Consider the following 22,756-nt stretch of genomic DNA (forward strand, 5'->3'; position numbering starts at 1 on the left):
GATAATCAGCGTTATTCACTTTACCGGTCAGTGGTTTTAGGCTAGGTACACACTGCGCATTTTTGTTGCATTTTTAGCATGCATTTAGCATGCATTGCATGTTAGAAATGAAGCAAAAATGCACAGTGTGAACCCAGCCTAAATGTTATGGTTAAGGTTTGGTGCTGCCAAAAACCTGTGCGTTATTTTACAAATTGTTACAGCTGTAATATGGTTTTCAATTTGATGGCCATAGGCCTAATGCTGAAATGCTTTGTAAAAATGTGCTGGTTTTTAAAAAATCCATACGTTTGCCAAGATACTTTTTTGGGCAGCATTTCAAAACACAACAAAAATGTAATAAAACACACAATGTGAACCCAGCCTAAGTCTTTTTAGGAGCTGTATAAAAAAAACTAGGATATTTTCAATAAAAACTATATGCAAAGTAACAATTTTTTATTTCAGATGCATTGGGCCAATGCAAAGTGTACACAGGTTGGACCCCCCACTGATCATAAATTGATTGTATATCCGAGCAATATCCAATGACTTTATAAGATGGGAATCGCCCTTTAAGTCCTAGAAGAATAAAATCTTCAGAGTCTCACTAGTGAATATAAAAATGCTGATTACGTACCGGCAATCAGATTATCATGTAGCATCCATGATGGCACCACCAGGAGGGTGGCTCTCAAGGGACAACAGTTTAAAATCCCCCTCCCACTTATCTATCCCAGTTAGTACCAGAGACCTAGAACATTATTATATCCTTGCCAAAATTAACACCATTTATTATAAAGAAAATACAGCAAGGGAGGGAAAAAACTCTGTGCCGTCATGGCGGCCACATGAAAATCCGATTACCAGTAAATAATCATCATTTTTCCAATTCGCCTCCATGACATCAACAAGTCCTGATTGGGGAGTACATCTAGTCTGTTATGTAAAATAAAAGGTTTTAGGGCTTTATCATGTCACGGCCCCGCAGATCTGCTCAATGGAAGCCGAAGCACTCTCAGCCCAGAAGGTAAAGACGGCTGTGGATTGAGCCTAAGGCTTTATTCAGACGAACGTGTAATGTGTCCGTTAAAACAACGTCCGTCACACGGGACTATGCAATTCAATGGGGCCATTCACACATGCAGTGTTTTTCTCGCAGCGTGTCCGTTGCATGAAACTTACTGCATGTCCTATTGTTGCGTTTTTAAGGCATCACGCACCCATTGAAGTCAATGGGTTTGTGAAAATCACAGACAGCACACGGACGCACATCCATGTGCAGTCCGTGATTCACGCACGAGTTCATAAGAAATGAAGAAGAAAAAAAGAAAAGAAATGTGCACATAAGGACATCAACAACTGATGCCACACGGAACTGCAACGCATGACAAACGTGTCAGTTTTTTGCGGATGCAAAACTGACACTTTTGTCTGAATAAGGCCTTAAAGAGGCTCTGTCACCACATTATAAGTGCCCTGTCTCCTACATAAGGAGATCGGCGCTGTAATGTAGGTGACAGTAATGCTTTTTATTTAAAAAAAACAATCTTTTTTCACAACGTTAGGAGCGATTTTGGTTTATGCTAATGAGTTGCTTAATGCCCAAGTGGGCGTACTTTTACTTTCGACCAAGTGGGCGTTGTACAGAGGAGTGCATGACGCTGACCAATCGGCATCATGCACTCCTCTCCATTCATTTACACTGCACTAGCGATATAGATATATCACTATGTGCAGCCTCATACACAAACCCTAACATTACTGCAGTGTCCTGATAATGAATACACATGAAATCCAGCCTGGACGTCATGTGTACTCAGAATCCTGACACTTCTGAATCTTTTTTTGTGAGATTCCGGCAAGTGAAACCAAATCTCGTTTAGCTCCGTGATCTCGCGAGATTTCGTATCCGTTGCTGGAATCTCACAAAAAAGAGTCAGAAGTGTCAGGATTCTGAGTACACATGACGTCCAGGCTGGATTTCATGTGTATTCATTATCAGGACACTGTAGTAGTGTTTGTGTATGAGGCTGCACATAGTGATATATCTATATCGTTAGTGCAGTGTAAATGAATGGAGAGGAGTGCATGATGCCGATTGGTCAGCGTCATGCACTCCTCTGTACAACGCCCACTTAATCGAAAGTAAAATTACGCCCACTTGGGCATTAAGAAAGCTCATTAGCATAAACTTAAATCGCTCCTAACTTTGTGAAAAAATATCGTTTTTTTAAATAAAAAGCATTACTGTCACCTACATTACAGCGCCCATCACCTTATGTAGGAGACAGGGCACTTATAATGTGGTGACAGAGTCTCTTTAAGAAGAGGGGAAGGGGGACCTCCAAGAGCTTATAAGAGAAGGTCCTGCTCGTCTCTATAGATATGTATCCAGAGCAGCCGCCAGCACTGTAGAATGTAATGTGATCCTACAGCGCTGGAAGCCGTTTTGGAGACCGGAGCCTAGGAAACGAGCAGGACCCTCCGTTTCCTAATGCAGATTTATTTGCTACCGGCAGTACAGATTATACACAGTCCGTTCTACTGTTAGAAGCAAAATCACTAATACAAGAAATTTAGAAAAACGATTATTGCGCACGATCCTGCTTTATAACAGTTTTTCTAGATAATGTCTGTATAACTGGAGTTACACTTTAAGCCATGCTTTAAAGTGTCTCGAGAGGGGCAAGCATTTGTTCTAAAAGGAAATGCGTCAAATTGCAGTGCATTTTTTGACACGTTCTAGGTGCAGTAACATTAGTTAACCCCTTCCCGCTGCGGGCAGTTTTGTCCTTCCTGACAGAGCCTAATTTTTAAAATGTGTCACTTTATGTGGTAATAACCTTGGAATACTTTTACCTATCCAAGCGATTCTGAGACTATTTTCTCGTGACACATTGGACTTCATGTTAGTGGTAAAAATGTGGTCGTTACATTCAGTATTTAATTGTGAAAAATGTAGCGAAACATTGCAAAACTTTTCATTTTTATAAATTTTAATGGATTTGCTTGTAAAACAGATAGTTATACCATACAAAATAGTTGCTAATTAACATCCCCCATATGTCTAGGTTGGCATCATTTTTTGAACATCCTTATATTTTTCTAGGACTTTACAAGGCTTAGAACTTTAGCTGCAATTTCGCACATTTTCAAGAAAATTTCAAAAGGTTACTTTTTCAGGGACCAGTTCAGTTCTGAAGTGTCTTTGAGGGGCCCATATTTTACAAACCCCCATGAATCACCCCATTTTAAAAACTGCAGCCCTCAAAGTATTCAAAACAGCATTTAGAAAGTTTGTTAACCCTTTAGGCGTTTCACAGGAATTTTGCAGATATTCATCTTTAATCCATTTTTGTCTGTAACACAGAAGGTTTTACCAGAGAAATACAACTAAAAATGTATTACTCAGATTCTGCAGTTTTTATAAATATCCCACATGTGGTCCTACTGTGCTAATGGACTGAAATACAGGCCTCAGAAGCAATAGAGCAGCTAGCGGATTTTGGGGCCTTCTTTTTATTAGTATTTATTTTACGCACCATTTCAGGTTTTGAAGAGATCTTTTGGTACCAAAACAAAGGAAACACCCCAAAAATACCCATTTTGGAAACTACACCCCACAAGGAATTTATCTAGGTGTGTAGTGAGCATTTTGACCCCCAGGTGTTTCATAGATTTTATTAGAATTGGGCTGTGAAAATGAAAAATATTTTTTTTTCCCAATAAAACTCATAATTTTTTAATTTCCACAAGGACTAAGGGAGAAAAAGCACCCCTACATTTGTAAAATTTGTAAATTTGTTTTTCACAAGTACAGCAATACCCCATATGTGATCATAAACTGCTGTTTGGACATGCTGCAGGACACAGAATCGAAGGAGCGCCATTTGGCATTTGGAGCTCAAATTTTGCTGGAATTGTTTGTGGAGGCCATGTCGCTTTTGCAAAGCTCCTAAAAGGTTTCCAAAAACTCAAGGAATTTATCTAGGGGTATATTTAGCATTTTGACCCCACAGGTTTGTTGTGGAAATGATTGGAAGTAGGCCATGAAAATGAAAATCTACAGTACATCTTTTCCAATAAAATGTAGGTTTAACTATTTTTTTTTTCCACTTCCACAAGAACTAAAGGAGAAAAAGCACCCCAACATTTGTAAAACAATTTCTCCCGAGTACAGCAATATCTCTTATGTGGTCATAAACTGCTGTTTGCACACACGGTAGGGCTCAGAAGGGAAGGAGCGCCATTTGGCTTTTAGAATGGTTTCTGGGCGCCATGTCACAGCCCCTGTAGTACTAGTACAGTGGAAACACCCCAAAAGTGACTTAATTTTGGAAACAACACCCCCTGAGGAATCATCTAGGGGTATAGTGAGGATTTTGACCCCAACGTTTTTTTGCTGAATTAATTAGAATAAAGCCGTGAATATTGAAAATTATTTTTTTTCCCCAATAATATGTAGTTTTAGATCAACATTATTCTTTTTTACAAATAATAAAGAAGAAAAAGCACCACAACATTTGTAAAGCAATTTCTCCCGAGTACAGTAATACCCCATATGTGGTTACAAACTGCTATTTGGACATTTGGGAGGGTTCAGAAGAAAAAGAGTGGTATTTGACTTTTGGAGCGTAGATTTTACTGAATGGTTTGTGGCTGCCATGTCACATTCACAAAGCCCTGATGTACCAAAATAAAAAAAGTGATCTCATTTTAGAAACTACACCCCTAAAGGCATTTATCAAGGGGTGTAGTGAGCATTTAGGCCCCACAGGTGTTTTTCAGAAATTAATAAACAGTGGATGATGCAAAGTGAAAATTGAAATTTCTCCACTGATATGCCATTTCACCGCACAAGGTGTTGTGCCCAGCTTGTGCAGCTGGAAAATCTTAGAACAGTCATGACAGTGGCTCCTCCTGGAACAGAATCCCTAGCCGGAGCGTTGCCGACGCTCTGTCCGGGGATTCCGCTCCTAGAGGGAGTCCCAATAAGGCTTTCTACAGGGGGGATAGCACTATCTACAGGGGTGTGGCACTATCTACAGGGGTCACTGTGGCACTATATAGGGGCACTATCTACAGGAAACACTGCGGCACTATCTACATGGGCACTGTGTGTGGCACTATCTTCATGGGCACTGTGGCACTTTATATGTGGGAACTCGCACTACGGGCAGCTAAGGGAATTATACTGTATGGGGGCATTATACTGTATGGGGAAGCTATAGAGGCATTATACTGTATGGGTCAACTATGGTGGCATTATGCTGTATGGGGCAGCTATGGGGGCATTATACTGCAAGGGGGCATTATACTGCATGGGGGCATCTGTGAGGGCATTATACTGTATGGGGGCATCTATGTTGGCTTTATACTGTAAAAGGGCTTCTATGGGGGCATTCTACTGTATAGTGGTAGCTAGAGGATATTATACTGTGTGGGGGCAGCTATTTGCCATTATACTGTGTGGGAGGCACTACGGGAGCATGGTAATGTTTGGGCTGAACCTGCTGTGTATGGGCGGCAATTGGGTGGGATTAGTGGCGTGGCTTAAAAGGAAAAAAAATGCCCTCTTTGTGACACTTGAAAGTTGGGAGGTATGGTCATGTGTAATTTACAGGAACACCTAGGGGTGACACATTATAAAGAAATGGTGCCCAAAGGCTGCAACCTGCAAAGGGTGCACCTTTTTAATATACAACCCACCCCGCACTGATTGTGAAGTTTGTAGGAGATCTCTAGAAGACCACATCCTCGATATCTGCTCCTAGCATAGCTCTCCTGTGTGGGGATGCCTATTCTATGACTTCTATGCTTCCGCACATCCTAAATAATCATTGAAAATTGCAGCAGGACCAATTGTACATTGGATCCGCCACTGCGTCGTGGTGTTTGTTATTAATGGAAAACATGACACTGATGTGAACAATGCCTTTTCCCTCTCACTTCCCACAATTCCTGTGATTGATGTATGGAGGCAAAGCAGAATACTGTAGGACATACACCCCAGGATATAAATCACCCCATCCCGATTCTTGCCTTTGAGACGTTATTAACTTTACACTGTAGTGCCCCTTTCAAGAGCATTGGTCATCAAAATAACACATGATATAGAGACAGCTGTGCACCTTAACAATATACACTTAATATATTCTATAGGAGTGATCAGGGGAAGTCAACCATACCTACTGCATGACAGCGTCACCGTTACCCTTGCCTTTGTCATTTTTTAAGGTGTTTTTGAAGCTGCTATGTGATTGGCTACTGCTGTATATGCAATTAAAAGCAGTTTTTCTGTTGTTCACAACATTTTTGTCCTACGTTTAGCGTGTTCTTTAGGAAAGCTCCTGGCGTGCATGCTAAAAGTGTCCATAGAGCTTCATAAGCCCGGCGGAGACTCAAAGTGTTTCCTTTTGGCCTCTATCGGACTGTTATACATCGTTAAACCTTTTTTTTTTGAAGGATAGGATAGCGTAGTAGACTATGCTATTCCATCTGCCCGTATTCTGCAAAAAAAGTATACTGTGCTGTATACATATTTTTTTTTAACATTGGAGGCTATGGGAGACGCATGCCACTGTATGGCCTACAACACAGGTATACATTTAATGTATATGTCATGGGCTTTTCAATAAACCTTCATGACCTATACGTCAAACGGATATTACTGTATTATAGTCTATGGGCAACGGATACGTTAAACGGATGCCTGATAGAGGCATCCGTCACCATAGGCTATAATATTATCGGTTTAACTGCCATGACCCTAGTTCACGACATATTCGTTTAATAAATACCATTAAAGTCTATGGTGACGTATACCACTGTTAGGCATTTGTCACAGCCTACATTTAACGTACAGGTCAGGATCTTTTTCCCAACGTATACGTCAAACTTAGGCAAAAAATGTGATGTGAACATATCCTTTCACTAATATCCCCCATTGTGTTCTCACCATTTTCAACATATTTGGTTGCTGTGAGTGAATAAGTACATCTTCTCTACATTTAGAGGCAACAAACTGAGAAGTATATATCAGCCGGTTTATGCTGTCCTATCTGAGGACAGCATAAAGTCATGATAGACACCCTTATTTCAGCGCTCTGTCACTCGAGGCCCTACTACATCGGCCGATTTTGGCTGGTGCAGCGTGTGCTGATCAATGAGACATCGTTGATCGGCGATTGTTTGCTCCTGTCACAAGGAGCTATGGATGGGGATGAGCGATCGTTACTCCGACCGCTCGTCCCCATACATTATTATCATGTCGGCAGCGCGTCTCCCTGTTTACACAGGGAGATGTGCTGCTGACAGCGATAATATTTAACTTTTTTAAAACGATACGATCAGCAGATGATCCAGCGTTTGATCGTTCATCTGGTGATCGCTGCCCTGTTTACATAGGACAATTAGCGTAAACAAGCGTTCTATGAATGCTCGTATGCCCTATAATTGCCCAGTGTAAAACCCCCTTTACTTGTCAATATGAGTCAAGCGGAGGGAGGGGGTGGGGAGCCCGCTACATAAACCTGGTGACAGATTTATTTTAAGAGTATCTTATATAGCTTGTGCACAATGTTAGTGTTCATAAGATTGTTTACTTAGGCTCCATGCACACGACCATGCATTTTCATCTGTATACTATCCGCAATTGCGGATAGTTACATATTTAGTACGGTTGTAAAAAGACACATGTCCATCAAGTTCAACCAAGAGATGGGAAAAGGGAAGTGACAAAACAAAATTTCTACACATTGACATAGGAGCTGATGTTTTTTTTTTTAGTTCTAGGAAATGATCTAAGCCTTTTTTTCAGCCATCTCCTGTCCCTGCTGTGACGGCTTCTGCGGTGATTATTCCATAGATTCACAGTTCTCACAGTAAAGAAGGCTTGTCGCCTCTGCAGATTGAACCTTTTTTTTCTCCAGACGGCGGGAGTACCCCCTTGTTTTTTGAGGGGTTTTTACATGGAACAGGATTTCACCATATTTTTTGTATGTGCCATTCATATATTTATATAAGTTAATCAAGTCCCCCCTTAGTCGTCTCTTTTCAAGGCTAAATAGGTTTAATTCTTTTAATCTTTCCTCATAACTTAGATTCTCCATGCCCCTTATTAGCTTCTTTGTATTTTTTCCAACTCCAGGGCATCCTTTCTATGAACTGGAGCCCAGAACTGAACTGTATATTCTAGATGAGGCCGAACTAATGCTTTGTAATGTGGTAATATTACATCCCTGTCCCGCGAGTCCATGCTTCTTTTAATACACAACAATATCTTGCTGGCCTTTGAAGCAGCTGATTGACATTGTGCTGTTATTTAGTTTATGATCTACAAGTACACCCAGATCCTTCTCAACAAGTGACTCCCCCAGTGTAGCTCCCCTAGGACATATGATGCATGCAGGTTGTTCGTACCCAGATGCATAACTTTACATTTATCTACAATAAACTGCATTTGCCAATTGGATGCCCAAACACTCAGTGTTTCCAAATCAGCTTGCAATTTACGAACATTTCCCATAGACTGAACAATACTACATAGCTTGTTGTCATCTGCAAAAATAGAAATTATGTTATTAATCACCAGTCCACCAGTGTTGATTTGGCCACTCCTAACATTTGGGCTATCTCCCTGATGGATTTCTTCATTTTTTTCAGCCTAACGATGGTCTGTTTCACTTGCATTGTGAGCTCCTTTGACCTCATGTTGTGGGTTCACAGCAACAGATTCCAAATGCAAATGCCACACCTGGAATCAACTCCAGACCTTTTACCTGCTTAATTGATGATGGTTTAACGAGGGAATGCAGCCCATTAAATAGCTTTTGAGATAATTGTCCAATTACCTTCGGTCCTTAGAAAAAGAGGCAGCTATATATTAAAGAGCTGTAATTCATAAACCCTTCCTCAAATTAAAGCTGAAAGTCTGCACTTTAAGCCCATATTGATAATATAACTGTATATTCAATATGTTTTGGTAAACAGCTAAAATGCCAAAACTTGTGTCACTTTCCAAATAATTCTGGACCTAATTGTAAGTTGAATAATAGTTGTCCCTGCACAGAACCCTGGGGTACACCACTTATAACCGGGGACCATTCAGACTAGGAATCATTGACCACAACTCTCTGGATACGGTCCATGAGCCAATTCTCAATCCAATTACAAACGATACTTTCTAAACCTATAATCCTTAATTTACCAATTAGACGTCTATGAGGGACAGTGTCAAATGCCTTTGCAAAGTCCAAAAACAATATATCCACAGCGGCCCCTCTGTCTAGACTTCTGCTCACCTCTTCATAAAAACAAATCAGGTTGGTTTGACAGCTTCTGTCCTTTGTAAAACCGTGCTGGCTGTCACTTATAATACTATTTATTGTCACATAATCCTGTATATATGTAATGTAGGGGTAGGGAGACGGACAGATGAGCCCTAATCTACCCGCCACTCAGTGTCCTGCCTACTTGCACAGTCCGTCCTAGGCGACTGCGTACAACTGGGCGACGGTCCCTATGCTCACTATGTGAATGACAAACAAAACAAGACAACACAGAAGCAAGGGAAGAGGGGCAGTTGCCCACGGAAACACCGTGAGCAACAGAATAGTGAACGAGCGGAGTCAAACCTGGAGAGTACGCGGTAACAAAAGCAGAACAGGAGAATAGTCAGTCAAGCAGGGTCAAAATGAAGCAGAGGTCAATGTATTAGCAGGACCAGCAGAGCCAGGAAACACAAGAATCACAGGCAAAGGACAGACAACAAATGAAGGTATAAACAGACCAAGGGCGGGAGCTAGAACCGTCTGGCCAGGCTGTGATAGGTTCTCCCACTCCTCAGCCTAACAGCCTGAGGGGTAGCAGATCGAGTCACTCTATCAGACCTAGGGACAGATGCAGACTGATTAACCACGGGCGTCGACACAGAAGCTGTGTCTGGCAGATCCTTTACAATATAGTCCCTCAATAGCCCCTCAAACATTTCCCCCACGATGGATGTTAAGCTTACTGGTCTATAATTACCCGGAGAAGACCTAGAGCCCTTTTTGAAAATAGGCACCACATTTTCCCTACGCCAGTCCCTTGGCACTATGCCAGTCACTAGAGAATCTCTGAATATTATGAAGAGGGGGACAGAAATACATGAACTAAGCTCTTTAAGAACTCTAGAGTGTAACCCATCTGGTCCCAGGGCCGTGTGTACATTTATTTTATTTAGCTTGGACCATATCTACATTCATCCAATTCAGTATATCAACTGATATATTAACAGCACTCGCACCGGCTACATCAGCTGCTCTTTCTTCTGATGTATATATAGAGCTAAAGAACCCATTTAGTAACTCTGCCTTCTCTTGAACCCCTGTGACCAACTCCCCATTACCACGCCATTTCCTAACAGCGACCGAGGTCGCAAGCGCCGCATATCCATATCCACAGACGTAATCCGCATCTGAAGGTCAGATGTATAGACCGAAACTTTAAACCAATTTTGGATTACTACTTTTCTCTATATGTGAAATAAAATATCACTTATTGCATAATATCTTGGAGTGCTGAGTTCCCATTTTTATACGTTGGCATGGAAGCCTACTCATACACCCTTGAAATACGGAGTGCTGCGGGATCAAAAAAGTAACAACTCCCCATTACCACTATTTAGGGAACCTACAGGGCACATTATAGTATAGGGCACATTATATCCTATGGGCCAATGGACACCGCAGTGGTTTCCACGGTCCGTACATTGGACGGAGCCCGGAACGCGAAAAAAATAGGACGTCATTTCCCAGGCCATATTTGCGGTCCAGGCAAACTCAACGGACAACCCGCGAATGAGACGCCTCAGGCAGCCTGTGCTGTAATCACAGACCGTGCACACCTCTACACCTCTTTAAATGGCCGTCAGAGATAGATCTTTTTTGAACTTATAATATGCTTGTTTTCTTGTGATCTCCCTTCTTCTATAGCGGCGCTTCTTGTATTCTGCTGTACATTACTCTGTATGCACTTGGCATCCACTGAAGGTCTAATAACAGAGTTTTTTTTGTCATGTTTTTGCTACACTGAGTTAATGCTTCAGATTCCTTAGGATTTACTACATGTTTTTGATTCCTTCACTGTCATCTTGCTGTCAACATTAACATTTCAAAGGAAATGTACACTGAGCTAATAAGAGGATAGACAGGAGTTAGGGGATAATGCTGTCCGGCTATGACTGGGATACTGCTGACAGTAGCAATGCTATTAGAAATCTGTAGAAAATGGGATTCTGTAAAAGGGCTAGTCACACTCGAATCAACTTTTTCATATCTCAGTAATCTGTAATTCATTTAATTCAGGGAGTTTATCCACTTTAATAAGCTGTGAACTATGTTTGACAAGACAATTTATTAGCAGTTCACTTTGACCATCATGTTTGTCAAAGTATCAAAAACCCTTGGTGATCAGCTGCTATTGCCAGGGGAAGCGGAGTCTGGCAAGATGGCCGACCATGTAAAATATGGACCAGCCAGGTGCGCCATAGCTTTGTAAATGTCTCTTCACTCTTACTTATAGAGATGGGGGTCCGTGATATGGAATATGGAAAGGGGTTTTCTTCATGAGAAACTTCGGATTCCCTGTTGAGACTCCTTTCTTAGGCCCCATGCACACGACCGTAAAATACCTCAGTTTTTGCGGACCGCAATTCACTTTCATTGAACGCGGACACCTTTCCGTAGCACTACGGTAGGGTGTCCGTGCCGTGGAAATGTTCCGGGAATTATAGAACATGTCCGTTCTTTTGCATTTTGAGGGCCGTGCTCCCATACTTTGTATGTGAGCACAGCCCGAAAATGCGGCTGTCAGTCGGCGGCCGGCCGTGCCCGCAATCGCGGGCCGTGATTGCGGGCACGGTCGTGTGCATGGGGCTTTATAGCAAGAACAGCGATCCTCTACAATGAGTACCGCTGTCTCTATAGCACCTGGTGCATCAGTGCATTACACAGACGTCCCATTCATTTCAATGGGCACTTCATATTTTTTAAGTTTTCCTGAAAATGAGCATCGAGGGGGGAGACAAACACAATAAACCCTCTTTTGGGGCCATCAAGTTTATTTAATTCCTAATGACCGCATGGATAGTGTCCTCTCCTCAGGTTCAATGTTCAGGCTTATCAATACCATAATAGTGATTTCACCTATCTTTTTGCAGATCATTCTTTGTTTCACTTCAACTTGTCCAAGCATTATGTTTTTTTGCAATAAATTATTGTAATATTTCCATAATGGGGCAACTTCTGTCTGGTCCTTTCAGAATGACCTTGAAAAGGGTTGTACAGTCCCCGAAAATTGAGGATAGACCATCAATATCTGATCAGTTAGAGTCTGACTCCCAGGACCCCCGTAGATCAGCTGTTTTGAAGAGGATGCAGCACTTCCCCTTCATTCCTTATCTGCTCGTACTGTGAATCGCCGACACATTTTTAGCGGCAGTCCACAGTATCACTTAAATGGGAGAAGGCTGTAATACTGTGAACCACCGCTAATAGTGTGTAAGCGATTAACAGTACGAGCAGCTAAGGAGTGAAGGGGTACGAGCGCTGCGGCCTCTTCAAAACAGCTGATCGGCGGGGGTCCTGGGAGCTGGCCCCCGACCAATCAGATATTGTTTTGTCTATCCTGAGGATAGGCCATCAAATTTTAGGGACTGGACAACCCCTTTAAGATTAAGTAAATCCCTAACAACATTTGAACTGCTTTATCGACTTTTCAACCCGCATCTATTGGCACACTTTTAGTATTATTATTATTATTCCATATTTGTACCCAGTTGAAAGTTATAAAATGATATCAGGTCACCTTTGCTAAATTATGATACTTCAACGGAAACACAACAAGCATTCTTCAGACTCTTACGTTGATATTTATGTGCGTCCATTGATATATTGAGTTTGCTATGTTAAGTTGTTTTTCATAGAGATGAATGTTCCCTGTCGATTAAGTATATGAAATGTGTTTAATTGTATTTCCTAATTATGATATGTTAATAGCTGCCTTGATCCCTAGTGATAAATGAAACATATTATTGACCTGTAAACTGTATGAGTATTCTCCATTAATGCCATTGTAGGAGCCAGCTAGCATAAAAGCAGATCAAGTGGATTGTATGAAAATAAAGTTGTAGCCAATATTGGGGTTGTTATAACAAATTTCCTAATATTTAATATGTATTAAAACTGAAGCCATGGAAAAAGCAGTCTTGCCCATAGTAACCAATATAAACTTGACATTATCGGTAAATCTTTTTTAAAAACTTTACTCAAATGAGTAAATTTTCTTCAGTAGAACGTTCAACATCTGAACCACGGCGTATATATATAGGAGATTCTCTCTATGCTACCGGTTGAGGAGACTGAGAGCTAAGAACATAGAACCTCTAAAAAGTATCCATCAAGGACGGCTCCAAATAATTAATGGTCTTCCACAAGATTTCCTTAATTAGTAGATGCGGTGGACTGTAATTGACCTTTATACTTTGATATGGGGTCCAGAACCTTCATTGACTAATAGCAGCTCCCAGTAATGGAGGAAGCCCTGCTGATTTACCGAGGACACATGGAGTACCATAATCTTAAGGCAAGCTATGTATAGTTTACTACAGTGATTCTCAACCTTCCTAAGACAAGTACCCCCTACTTATTATATCAAAGTACCCCAAGGCTATGATCATACACTATGCTGCCTTATAAAAGTACAGCATGAGGACAGTGTGATTACCCCCTATTGACATGACGTGTACCCCCTGAAGTACATGTACCACAGATTGAGGACCTAGGATTTAGTCCATGGGGATATTGTGTCGAAATCTTTAGCAAATTTGAAACATTCCCTCCTACAGTGGTGTCTTGCTGCCTTTAGGGTCGAAGCAGTGCTGGTTGTGGCTCCATAAATCACTGTTTGGAGGGCATGTGTTGGGGCCAATGTAGCAATGGAGTCCTGTAGAACTCATTTATAATCGACTTGACAGATCGCCTTAATGTCTTGATACCTAGACTGTATTTGAGGTAAAAAAAAAAAGTGCAGGTTGTGGCCCCACAAATCACCATTTGGAGGGCATGTATTTGGGCCAATGTAGTATTGGTGTCATTTAGATGCCACTTATAGTGGACTTGACACCTCACCTTTAAATATTCAAGTATTGAGATCAGAAAATATTTTCTAATATTAACCCCTTTTTTTTTTCCTGAAGCTCCTTTGTCAGGCCTCATGCACATGGCCGCGCCCGTAATCATGGTCGCAGCCCGCATTTTCGGCCCGTTCTCCCATACAAAGTATGGGAGCACTGCCCATAAAATATGAAAAATAGGACATGCTCCATAGTAGCGATACGGAAAGGTGTCCACGGCCAATAGAACTGAATGGGTCCGTAATTGCGGACTGTATTACGGTCTGCAATTACGGAAATGTTTTACTGCCGTGTGCATGGGGCCTTAGTCATAGTATTCTGGAAGAAAAATAGTCATCCCATTCATTCGAAGCTAAGACTCATCATAAAAATCCCCAAAATAATAGACAAATTTACTAAGACTTATAGTCCATCATCAGGTTGATAACCAGTTTGTAGGCATTTCTTCCAGGTAGAAGGCATAAAGTCAAGATTACGGATAAAGACTTATATTTTCATTTCATAACCAAATAAATATAATCTACAATTCATATGAAATAAATAGGCGTAATCATTAACAAAAATACACCTGTAATTTATCCATATCGGATGCAGCCATGTTGTTGGCCAAGTTATTGTACATCGGTATCATTATTGGTCCAGCCCACAACCTGTCTGAATGGAGAGTCTATAAGTAACAGCTGTCAAACAATACATCATGGTCTGTGAATAATTTGCTAATGCTAAAATGCCCTTTAAATGAAGGGGTTGGGAATGTAAAACAATTCCATTCAACAGTGAAGTGCATTAAGCATGAAAACAAACCTGAAACACTATACGTCATGAGACCTGATTTTCGGAAGGCATCATAAAAAAGCTACTTTGCATAATATATGACTTAGTGTAAAGCTGAACAGTCTATTCATGGCAAGATGGAAACTGCAGCTCCAAATTATTGTCAAAAATAGATAAAACGTCTGTTCTTCATAGTCCGTAAACATGAGCTAAATCACATTCTCAAACAGCTGCATAGAGCACATGATGTTTTCATCCTGAAAAACACAGAAAAGGAAGCTTTAGTATTAACCCCTTCCCTCCACAGCCATTTTTCAGGTTTTTAATTTTCGCTTTCTCCTACCCACTTTATAAAAGTCCTGAATTTTTTATTTTACCGTCGATATACAGTAGCCGTATGAGGGCTTGTTTTTTTTGTCGGACGATTTATTCTGCCATGTAATGTACTGGGAATGGGGAAAAAAAACAGTGATTCCTTCATTGCTTCTTGGGTTTCGTTTTTTACGGCGTTCATTGTGCAGTAAAAACAACATCTTAACTATTCTGCGGGTTAATGCAATTACAGTGATACCAATTTTACATCTTTTTTTGTGTTTTACTACTTTTACAAGAAAAAAACGAATTGTTAAAAATAAAATGTGTTTTGTATCGCCGTATTCTGAGAGACATAACTTTTTGATTTTTCCGTTGATTGAGAGGTATGAGGGCTTGTTCTTGTGGGCGAGCTGTAGTGTTTATTGGTACCATTTTCAAGTAAATGCAACTTCTTGATCACTTTTTATTCAATTTTTTGTGGGAGATAAAGTGACATTTGGCTACTCGCAAGTTGCCATAAAAATCGCAGTATCAGTCACAGCAATGCCATGATTTTACCATGACTTGTGGGTGACCAAATCTCGCTTTGGAGTCCTAGCCTAGATCAAGACTATTCCTAACACTAAGGCCTCGTTCACATCTGCGTTGGGGTCCCGTTCTGATGTTCCGTCAGAGCTTTCCGTCAGAGCGGGACCCTGAACAGACACAGACGGAAGCCAGAGGTTTCCGCTTCCATCACCATTGATTGGTGACGGATCCGATGCCCATAGTTTCCGTTTGTCTCTGTTGTGCAACGGACCCCTAGTTTTGCCGACTACAAAATGATTTCCACTGTGAGGTTCTATTTGAAGACATGCTGTATATCTTGATTGCATTATACTTACTTTTTGGCAGCTTTCTATGAATTCCTCTATAGTCACAACTCCATCTTTATTTATGTCCATTTTCTGTAAAAATAAATAATTTCAATATATAAATGCACAACGGTCAAAAATATATATTTATTTAAAGGTAATGTTTAATCAGAAAATATTACTTAAACCAGGTTTTATTATAGCTTTCACACGGGCCACTAGAGGAGTCACAGTAGGATGATACTTCCATTTTTCTGCAGCTCATTTGTCAGCTTTGCTGGGTAGATTGGGACAAACTCAGCAGAGGCAGGGGATTTAATAAAACCTGTATTGTACTGCTGGAGGCCTATAAGGGTGGATAGTAACACTATACACAGAAAAGGCGCTGTATGCATCTCACCCGTCACCCCCTGGTCTCTGGGGAGGGCTCTGTACTCCATCACTACCTGGAGACTGTAATAGTCTGACATTTCTCTGTCAATTACCTCCCATTTATTGCAGCTGTCATAAAGCACTGTACTGTTTACATGTCACATACTTACCTAGACACGGCGCATACGCAGAACGCACAGCCTCTCTGTGCACCTTTGCCAGTTATAAGATATTATACCAAAGCTTGGCTTGTTTGTATCTGTGATTCCCTGCATTGTATTTAACTGTGGTTTGACCTGGCTTGTTTGAATCCTCTACCGCTTCATCCCAATGTACTGAATACTGTTATTGAACTTTGGCTCATCTGACTACCCTCCTGAACTATCCGCTGCTGTACACCATACAGATGTAGCAATCTTTCACTTGTCCCTGATACGTTATCAAGCTGAAGCAAGTTATCACATAACACAACATAAGCCATTGAAAAGCCATTAAAAACTCAAGTTAAAGCTTCTCGCCACAGTGTATTCAACGTGTTATGTGTCAAGTTAAAGGTGGCTACATCTGTACTTTGCTCTGCTACATCACTTTTACCATTCCCTGGCTTATCAAACTTGGTTAACACTTCTCTTGTTGCCAACTTCAGGACTGTCTTACCTTGCTCCTATTTCATCTCCGTGACTTTCACGTGTGTCGTTGCCCACAGCAGCCATATCTACTATTACGTGCTAAGTCTTATTCCCCACCTGCTAAACATTATCCTGGGAATTAACCACCGGATCAGCTTGTGGCACTAAAGTATGGGGGCCAGCCGAGTACTTCGACCCCCAACTCGTAAATGGGGGGCTATAGGTGAAATTGTGTTGACTGGTTGGTTTTCTTCCTGGGCATTACAGGAATCAGACCATTACTTCCAAACAGGAAGGATGTGTATGTTTTCAGCATGACCGCCCCCAGGAAAGTTTTTAAAAATAAAAAATAAATAGCTGCGTGTAAAACGATAAACCTCTGGGACCCTGACCTACCGGGTTACTCCCATTCAACAATTCACAGCCACTGCAGACTCCATAGGATTTGAAGGATAGGTTCCTCTATTGAAATCATTGGGAGTTAACGAAAGAGCCGAGCACACAGCGGACCCCCTTTCTCCTGATTGGCAGATACTAAAATTAAATACATGAGACATCCCCTTCAACAACACGGGAATCTAGTGTCTTCTTCCGCCCCAACCAATATGCAGACCACACCCCCTTTTAAATAATTTGCACACTTTCAGAGCCTCAAAAAAAACAAGAGTCCCACAGACAATACCCTTGGATATATCAATTTCCTAATGCGAATCTCCACACCAAAAAAGGATAAAGGAAATGCATGTAGATACTGCACAAATCTGCACTGTGTGAACACTGCCAATATACAATATTTTCTATGTATATATGTATTTTCCTCACACAAAACACATTCATTTATATCAGTTACCGCACCTAAACAGTCCATACTCACATGTCACACATATGTAATGCCAGTTTTATATGTCATTGATCTTACCTGGAAGAAATTCTCCACGTGTTGTTTTGGTGTATCTTCCCTAAAAACAGGGTATGTGCATTTACCCATCATATCATAAATTGCCTTCATGATGTCAAGCATCTCCTGTAACACATGATCAGTGGATATTGAGATCAGCTGCTTTGATTGATGGGATATATTTCTACATTGTCTCTCATAATTTACGGAGCTGATCCTACCATAGAATTGGGAAATATGATTTCATTCACTACTAATTTACGTACAATGATTAGGAATAAGGCAATAATCACGCAATAGTAAAATCAGCTAAAACAAACATCTGATTGGATGTAATAGTTAACACCAGTAGTTATCCCATGCTTTAAAATATGAATCCCAAAAATATCACAGCTATGAATTGTGGCGAGAAAAAATAGGTGGCCATTTCCACTAAAGTCCTTGTGTAGCCCTAGCTTTCGCATCAATACATTCTTAGAGAAAGGCAAGGGTGCCATATATTGCCTCCCCTGCCTTTCACTAGTAATGGTAAATATAGAAGTTCTTAAGATAAGGATATTATTCTGAACCGATACATCCAGTGAGGAATATTATACGTAGTCTTCTATTGACTGACTTCCTTGATTTTTGGAACTATTTTCTTTTTTACACTCCAAAAACATTTTTCATATTTTGCCGTAAATACTTGCGTTTGTTATTTTGGTCATTGGAAAAATAAATGGTAATTTTGTATATGCTGCTTTTTCCCCAACATTATAAGAAAGGCCTTACCTCTTTAGTAATATATCCATCTTTATTAATATCATATAAATTAAATGCCCAGTTTAGTTTTTCTTGGATTGTGCCTCTTAGCAGTGTAGAAAGTCCCATTACAAAGTCCTACAGAGATGGGAAGGAAAAACATCAACTGTTATCAGGTATGGGAAGACAGGTTGCATGAAGAGCCAATATTTATGTACCACTGTACAATTGAATAATAATACAAATAATGAAAAAGTTAGCTACAACTACACGTTGAAGGGTTGGGGCCACACAAACCGGAGCGATTATTACACATTTCCAAATAAAATTACAAAAATACACCAAATTTCCAACTACACTTTGCAATCCGGGATGTGACCCTTTGACTGCTGTCTGTACCTTCATGCATCGGTCTCAGCCGCTGAGTTCTTACTCTGCCCTGCAGGAGCAGTCTATGATCGCTGCGGCAGGGAGAGATGTAGCATCCAGCTCCATTCATTGAGCACTATTCTACTAAGCATTATGGTCCCGTATTTCTTGATTTTACTGATAGCATCTTTATATGAATATAATTGAGTGGGGAATTTTTACTTAAACACACATTTATCGATAAGACATGACTTATTATTAATGGTCACATGCAGGTGTGACATTGAGAAGCCATTTTATGCAAAAGTTTCCTATTAATCTTGCATTTGGTGCATCAACCCCTCCTGCCTACCCTGAGGCTCGGCCCTGGGATGCGGTGATACAGACCCATTTCAGATTCATAACACTGCTTGTCGGAAGCTCAGTTTTTATGCATTATCATCTATCACAGACTGTAAAGTAGAATGGATGAGAAAGGGTGTTATCTCCTCACAGAGGGATAAGGTATAAATAGAAATGTAATGCATGCCCAAAGCTTTACATTCATGGAATGAATAAATACCCAGTAAAGAGATTTTTACATTGTACTATACATACGAACTCTTCTTTCGGTGTTCCATTAATAGTACTAGCACAGAAAAATAGAGATGCCCACAGCACCCACCCAATCCAATCTCAGTCAACAGGATGCACGAATTCAAAGTCCAAAAATCCCATTTCAGACCTCAATAACCAATAGAAACTTCACAACAGCATCCATGTGGCAAAGAATTCAGGTGTTTATTAACACAATCCAACAACGTGTGCAACGTTACAACTCATCCAAGCTTGACAAAGTCTCTTGCACAAGTCAAAATGTTGCACACGTTGTATAAACACCTGAATTCTTTGCCACATGAATGCGGTCATGAAGTTTCTCTCAATAATACTAGTCACAGTCCCCCCACCAGATCATTGCCAACCACATTGTCTACATGGCAGTGCCGGCCACACTGCTCCCATAGCAGAAATAGACATGAACAGAGCCAGCCAAACTGAACCCACAAGTGCTAGCCACACTGCCCACATTACCTGGGCTGACTGGTTAGAAAAGTGTTCAAAGCACTCTGGGGTTCAGGTACTCAGATGTACTTACATCTAAAGCTCCAAGATTACTAAATTCAAAATTCCTAGAACGTGTGTGTCGGCCAGGTCCCGTCTGTGATCCATGGAAATATAGGAAATGTCCTATCATTCCACAGATTGGAGAAATCGGTCAGTTTTCACGGACCTGATTCACCCGCTAAAGTGTATGGGTCTGTGAAAACTATTGGGTGCCACTCGGATGCTGTAAAAAACGGCCCGAGGGCACTCAGTCATTTGCAGCTGGCGTTATGGTGTTGGATCCTATACCACCGTATTCAACATATAACATGGGTAAACTCATCCTAGCCATCCAACCGACCCTGAAGACCAATGTAGCAAAGACATCTATTGTCCCGATAGTAAAAGGCAGTCACACATATAACGCAAGAGAATGGGACGAACTTGCTCCTCTTCCCTCTACTAATTCCCCTCATCTCATTGATATCTAAGGGGGATGGTATATCATCCTACATTTGATAAATGTGCAGAATTTGAGTTATAGCTTCCTATATTTTATACATTTACAATTTTAAGATAATACTGAACAGTGATAGTTGATGTGCTATCAGAGCCTAAATATCTACAACGATGAGTCATCCACGACTAATATATAAAATGTACAGTATTTGCATCTTTTCTGCCTGAGGTCAATCTTCAAAATTAAGTATTTCCGTGTGTAAAAGTCCAGATGTATCCAAGCCATATGTCCGTCACTGCTGGGGGGTTAATAATACTGCTGGAAGTCAGCTAGGAATTTCTCCCCTGGACTAAGAATCATCATTACTCTCCCCTAAAGCCTAGGAAAAATGTGCATTTTAAAACACCAGGGAAGTGTATATACATTCATTTAAAACAGAGGACATCCTTTTTTGATTCTTAAGAAAAGGAATATATTGACTGTAATAATTCCATATCCTCAACTCGACACTGTAGATTCTGTGTATTGATCACAGATATTGGGCAATGTTTCTATCAACGAGCCAAGCATGGACATACTTACTTATATTTCACCCTAAAGTCACTTTTGATCCACAGCGCTACCCCCCACATCCATGGTCTTCTATGTCTCTTTTCAGGGACAAAATTATAGGACTAAAAACTATATAAGAGTGTCATTAAAATGCTTATAAATGCACAAAGAGAACATGATCTTTTCTCAATTTAAACATCTATCCACCATCAAATATTTTTTAGGCTATCGTGTAATATAATTAAGGGGCAATTAATTAAAGTGTATCTAAACGTTTGACAAACTTCTGACCTGTCATAGTGACATGTCAGAAGTTTGGATTGGTGGGGGTCCGAGCACTGAGACCCCCACCAATCGCTAGAACAAAGCAGCTGAAGCGTTCGTGTGAGCGCTCAGCCGCTTCGTGTCTGTTCGGCTTTTTCTGGAAAGCCGATGTATCGGAGTACAGGCCCATAGACTTTCTATTGAGTCCGTACACGATACATTTATTTCCGGAAAAAGCCGAACAGACACGAAGTGGCTGAACACTCACACGAGCGCTTCAGCTGCTTTGTTCTAGCGATTGGTGGGGGTCTCAGTGCTCGGACCCCCACCAATCCAAACTTCTGACATGTCACTATGACATATCAGAAGTTTGTCAAACGTTTAGCTTCACTTTAAACCTAAAGGGTTAACCGAAGCAGATAATGGTCCCGTTATTGAAAAATATGACCATCACAGATTAAAAACTGCAATTTACACATTGGAAAATGTAAAAAGCAAATTAGATTAACGCTTACTAGAAAAGCACAAGCTCAGGGGAGTAGCTATAGGTGGGTGCAGAGGTAGAAGTCGCACCCAGGCCCTGGAACAGGAGGGGGTCCAAAAGCCCTTCTGCCACATAAGAAGACACCTGTATTATACACCGTGTTCTAAATTATTATGCACATTGGATTTAAGTGTCATAAACATTTAATTATTATCTTTTTCAATTAAACTCATGGATGGTATTGTGTCTTACGGCTTTTTGGATCATTGTAATCAATCTCAGACACCTGTGATAATTAGTTTTCCAGGTATGCCCAATCAAAGGAAAACTACTTAAGTAGGACGTTCCACATTATTAAGCAGGCCACAGGTTTCAAGCAATATGGAAAAGAAAAAGGATCTCTCTGCTGCCGAAAAGCGTGAAATAGTGCAATACCTTGGACAAGGTATGAAAACATTGGATATTTCAAGAAAACTTTAGCGTGATCATCGTACTGTGAAAAGATTTGTGGCTGATTCAGAGCACAGACGGGTTGGTTCAGATAAAGGCATAATGAGGAAGGTTTCTGCCAGACAAATTAATAGGATTAGGAGAGCAGCTGCTAAAATGCCATTGCAAAGCAGCAAACAGGTATTTGAAGCCGCTGGTGCCTCTGGAGTCCCGCGAGCCTCAAGGTGTAGGATCCTCCAGATGTTTGCAAGTGTGCATAAAGCTATTATTCGGCCACCCCTAAACAATGTTCACAAGCAGCAACGGTTGCAGTGGGCTCAGAAATACATGAAGACTAATTTTCAAACCGTGAT

At 40.8% G+C, this 22,756-nt stretch overlaps 1 protein-coding gene across 2 annotated transcripts in view; it reads right to left on the bottom strand.

The window, feature by feature from the left end:
- Positions 1-14,466: 14,466 nt before the first annotated feature.
- KCNIP4 (potassium voltage-gated channel interacting protein 4) overlaps positions 14,467-22,756 on the bottom strand; it is a 542,821-nt gene continuing 534,531 nt past the window's right edge. For both annotated transcript variants that reach the window (XM_075858647.1, XM_075858642.1), the window contains exons 5-8: positions 18,772-18,879; positions 18,022-18,126; positions 16,132-16,194; positions 14,467-15,189 (exon numbers count right to left, since the gene is read on the bottom strand). In XM_075858647.1, the coding sequence (XP_075714762.1) occupies positions 15,142-15,189; positions 16,132-16,194; positions 18,022-18,126; positions 18,772-18,879 (324 nt within the window). In that variant the 3' untranslated portion in view covers positions 14,467-15,141. The remainder of the gene's footprint in view (positions 15,190-16,131; positions 16,195-18,021; positions 18,127-18,771; positions 18,880-22,756) is intronic.

Source organism: Rhinoderma darwinii, chromosome 1, assembly GCF_050947455.1.
Source record: "Rhinoderma darwinii isolate aRhiDar2 chromosome 1, aRhiDar2.hap1, whole genome shotgun sequence".
NCBI lineage: Eukaryota > Metazoa > Chordata > Amphibia > Anura > Rhinodermatidae > Rhinoderma > Rhinoderma darwinii.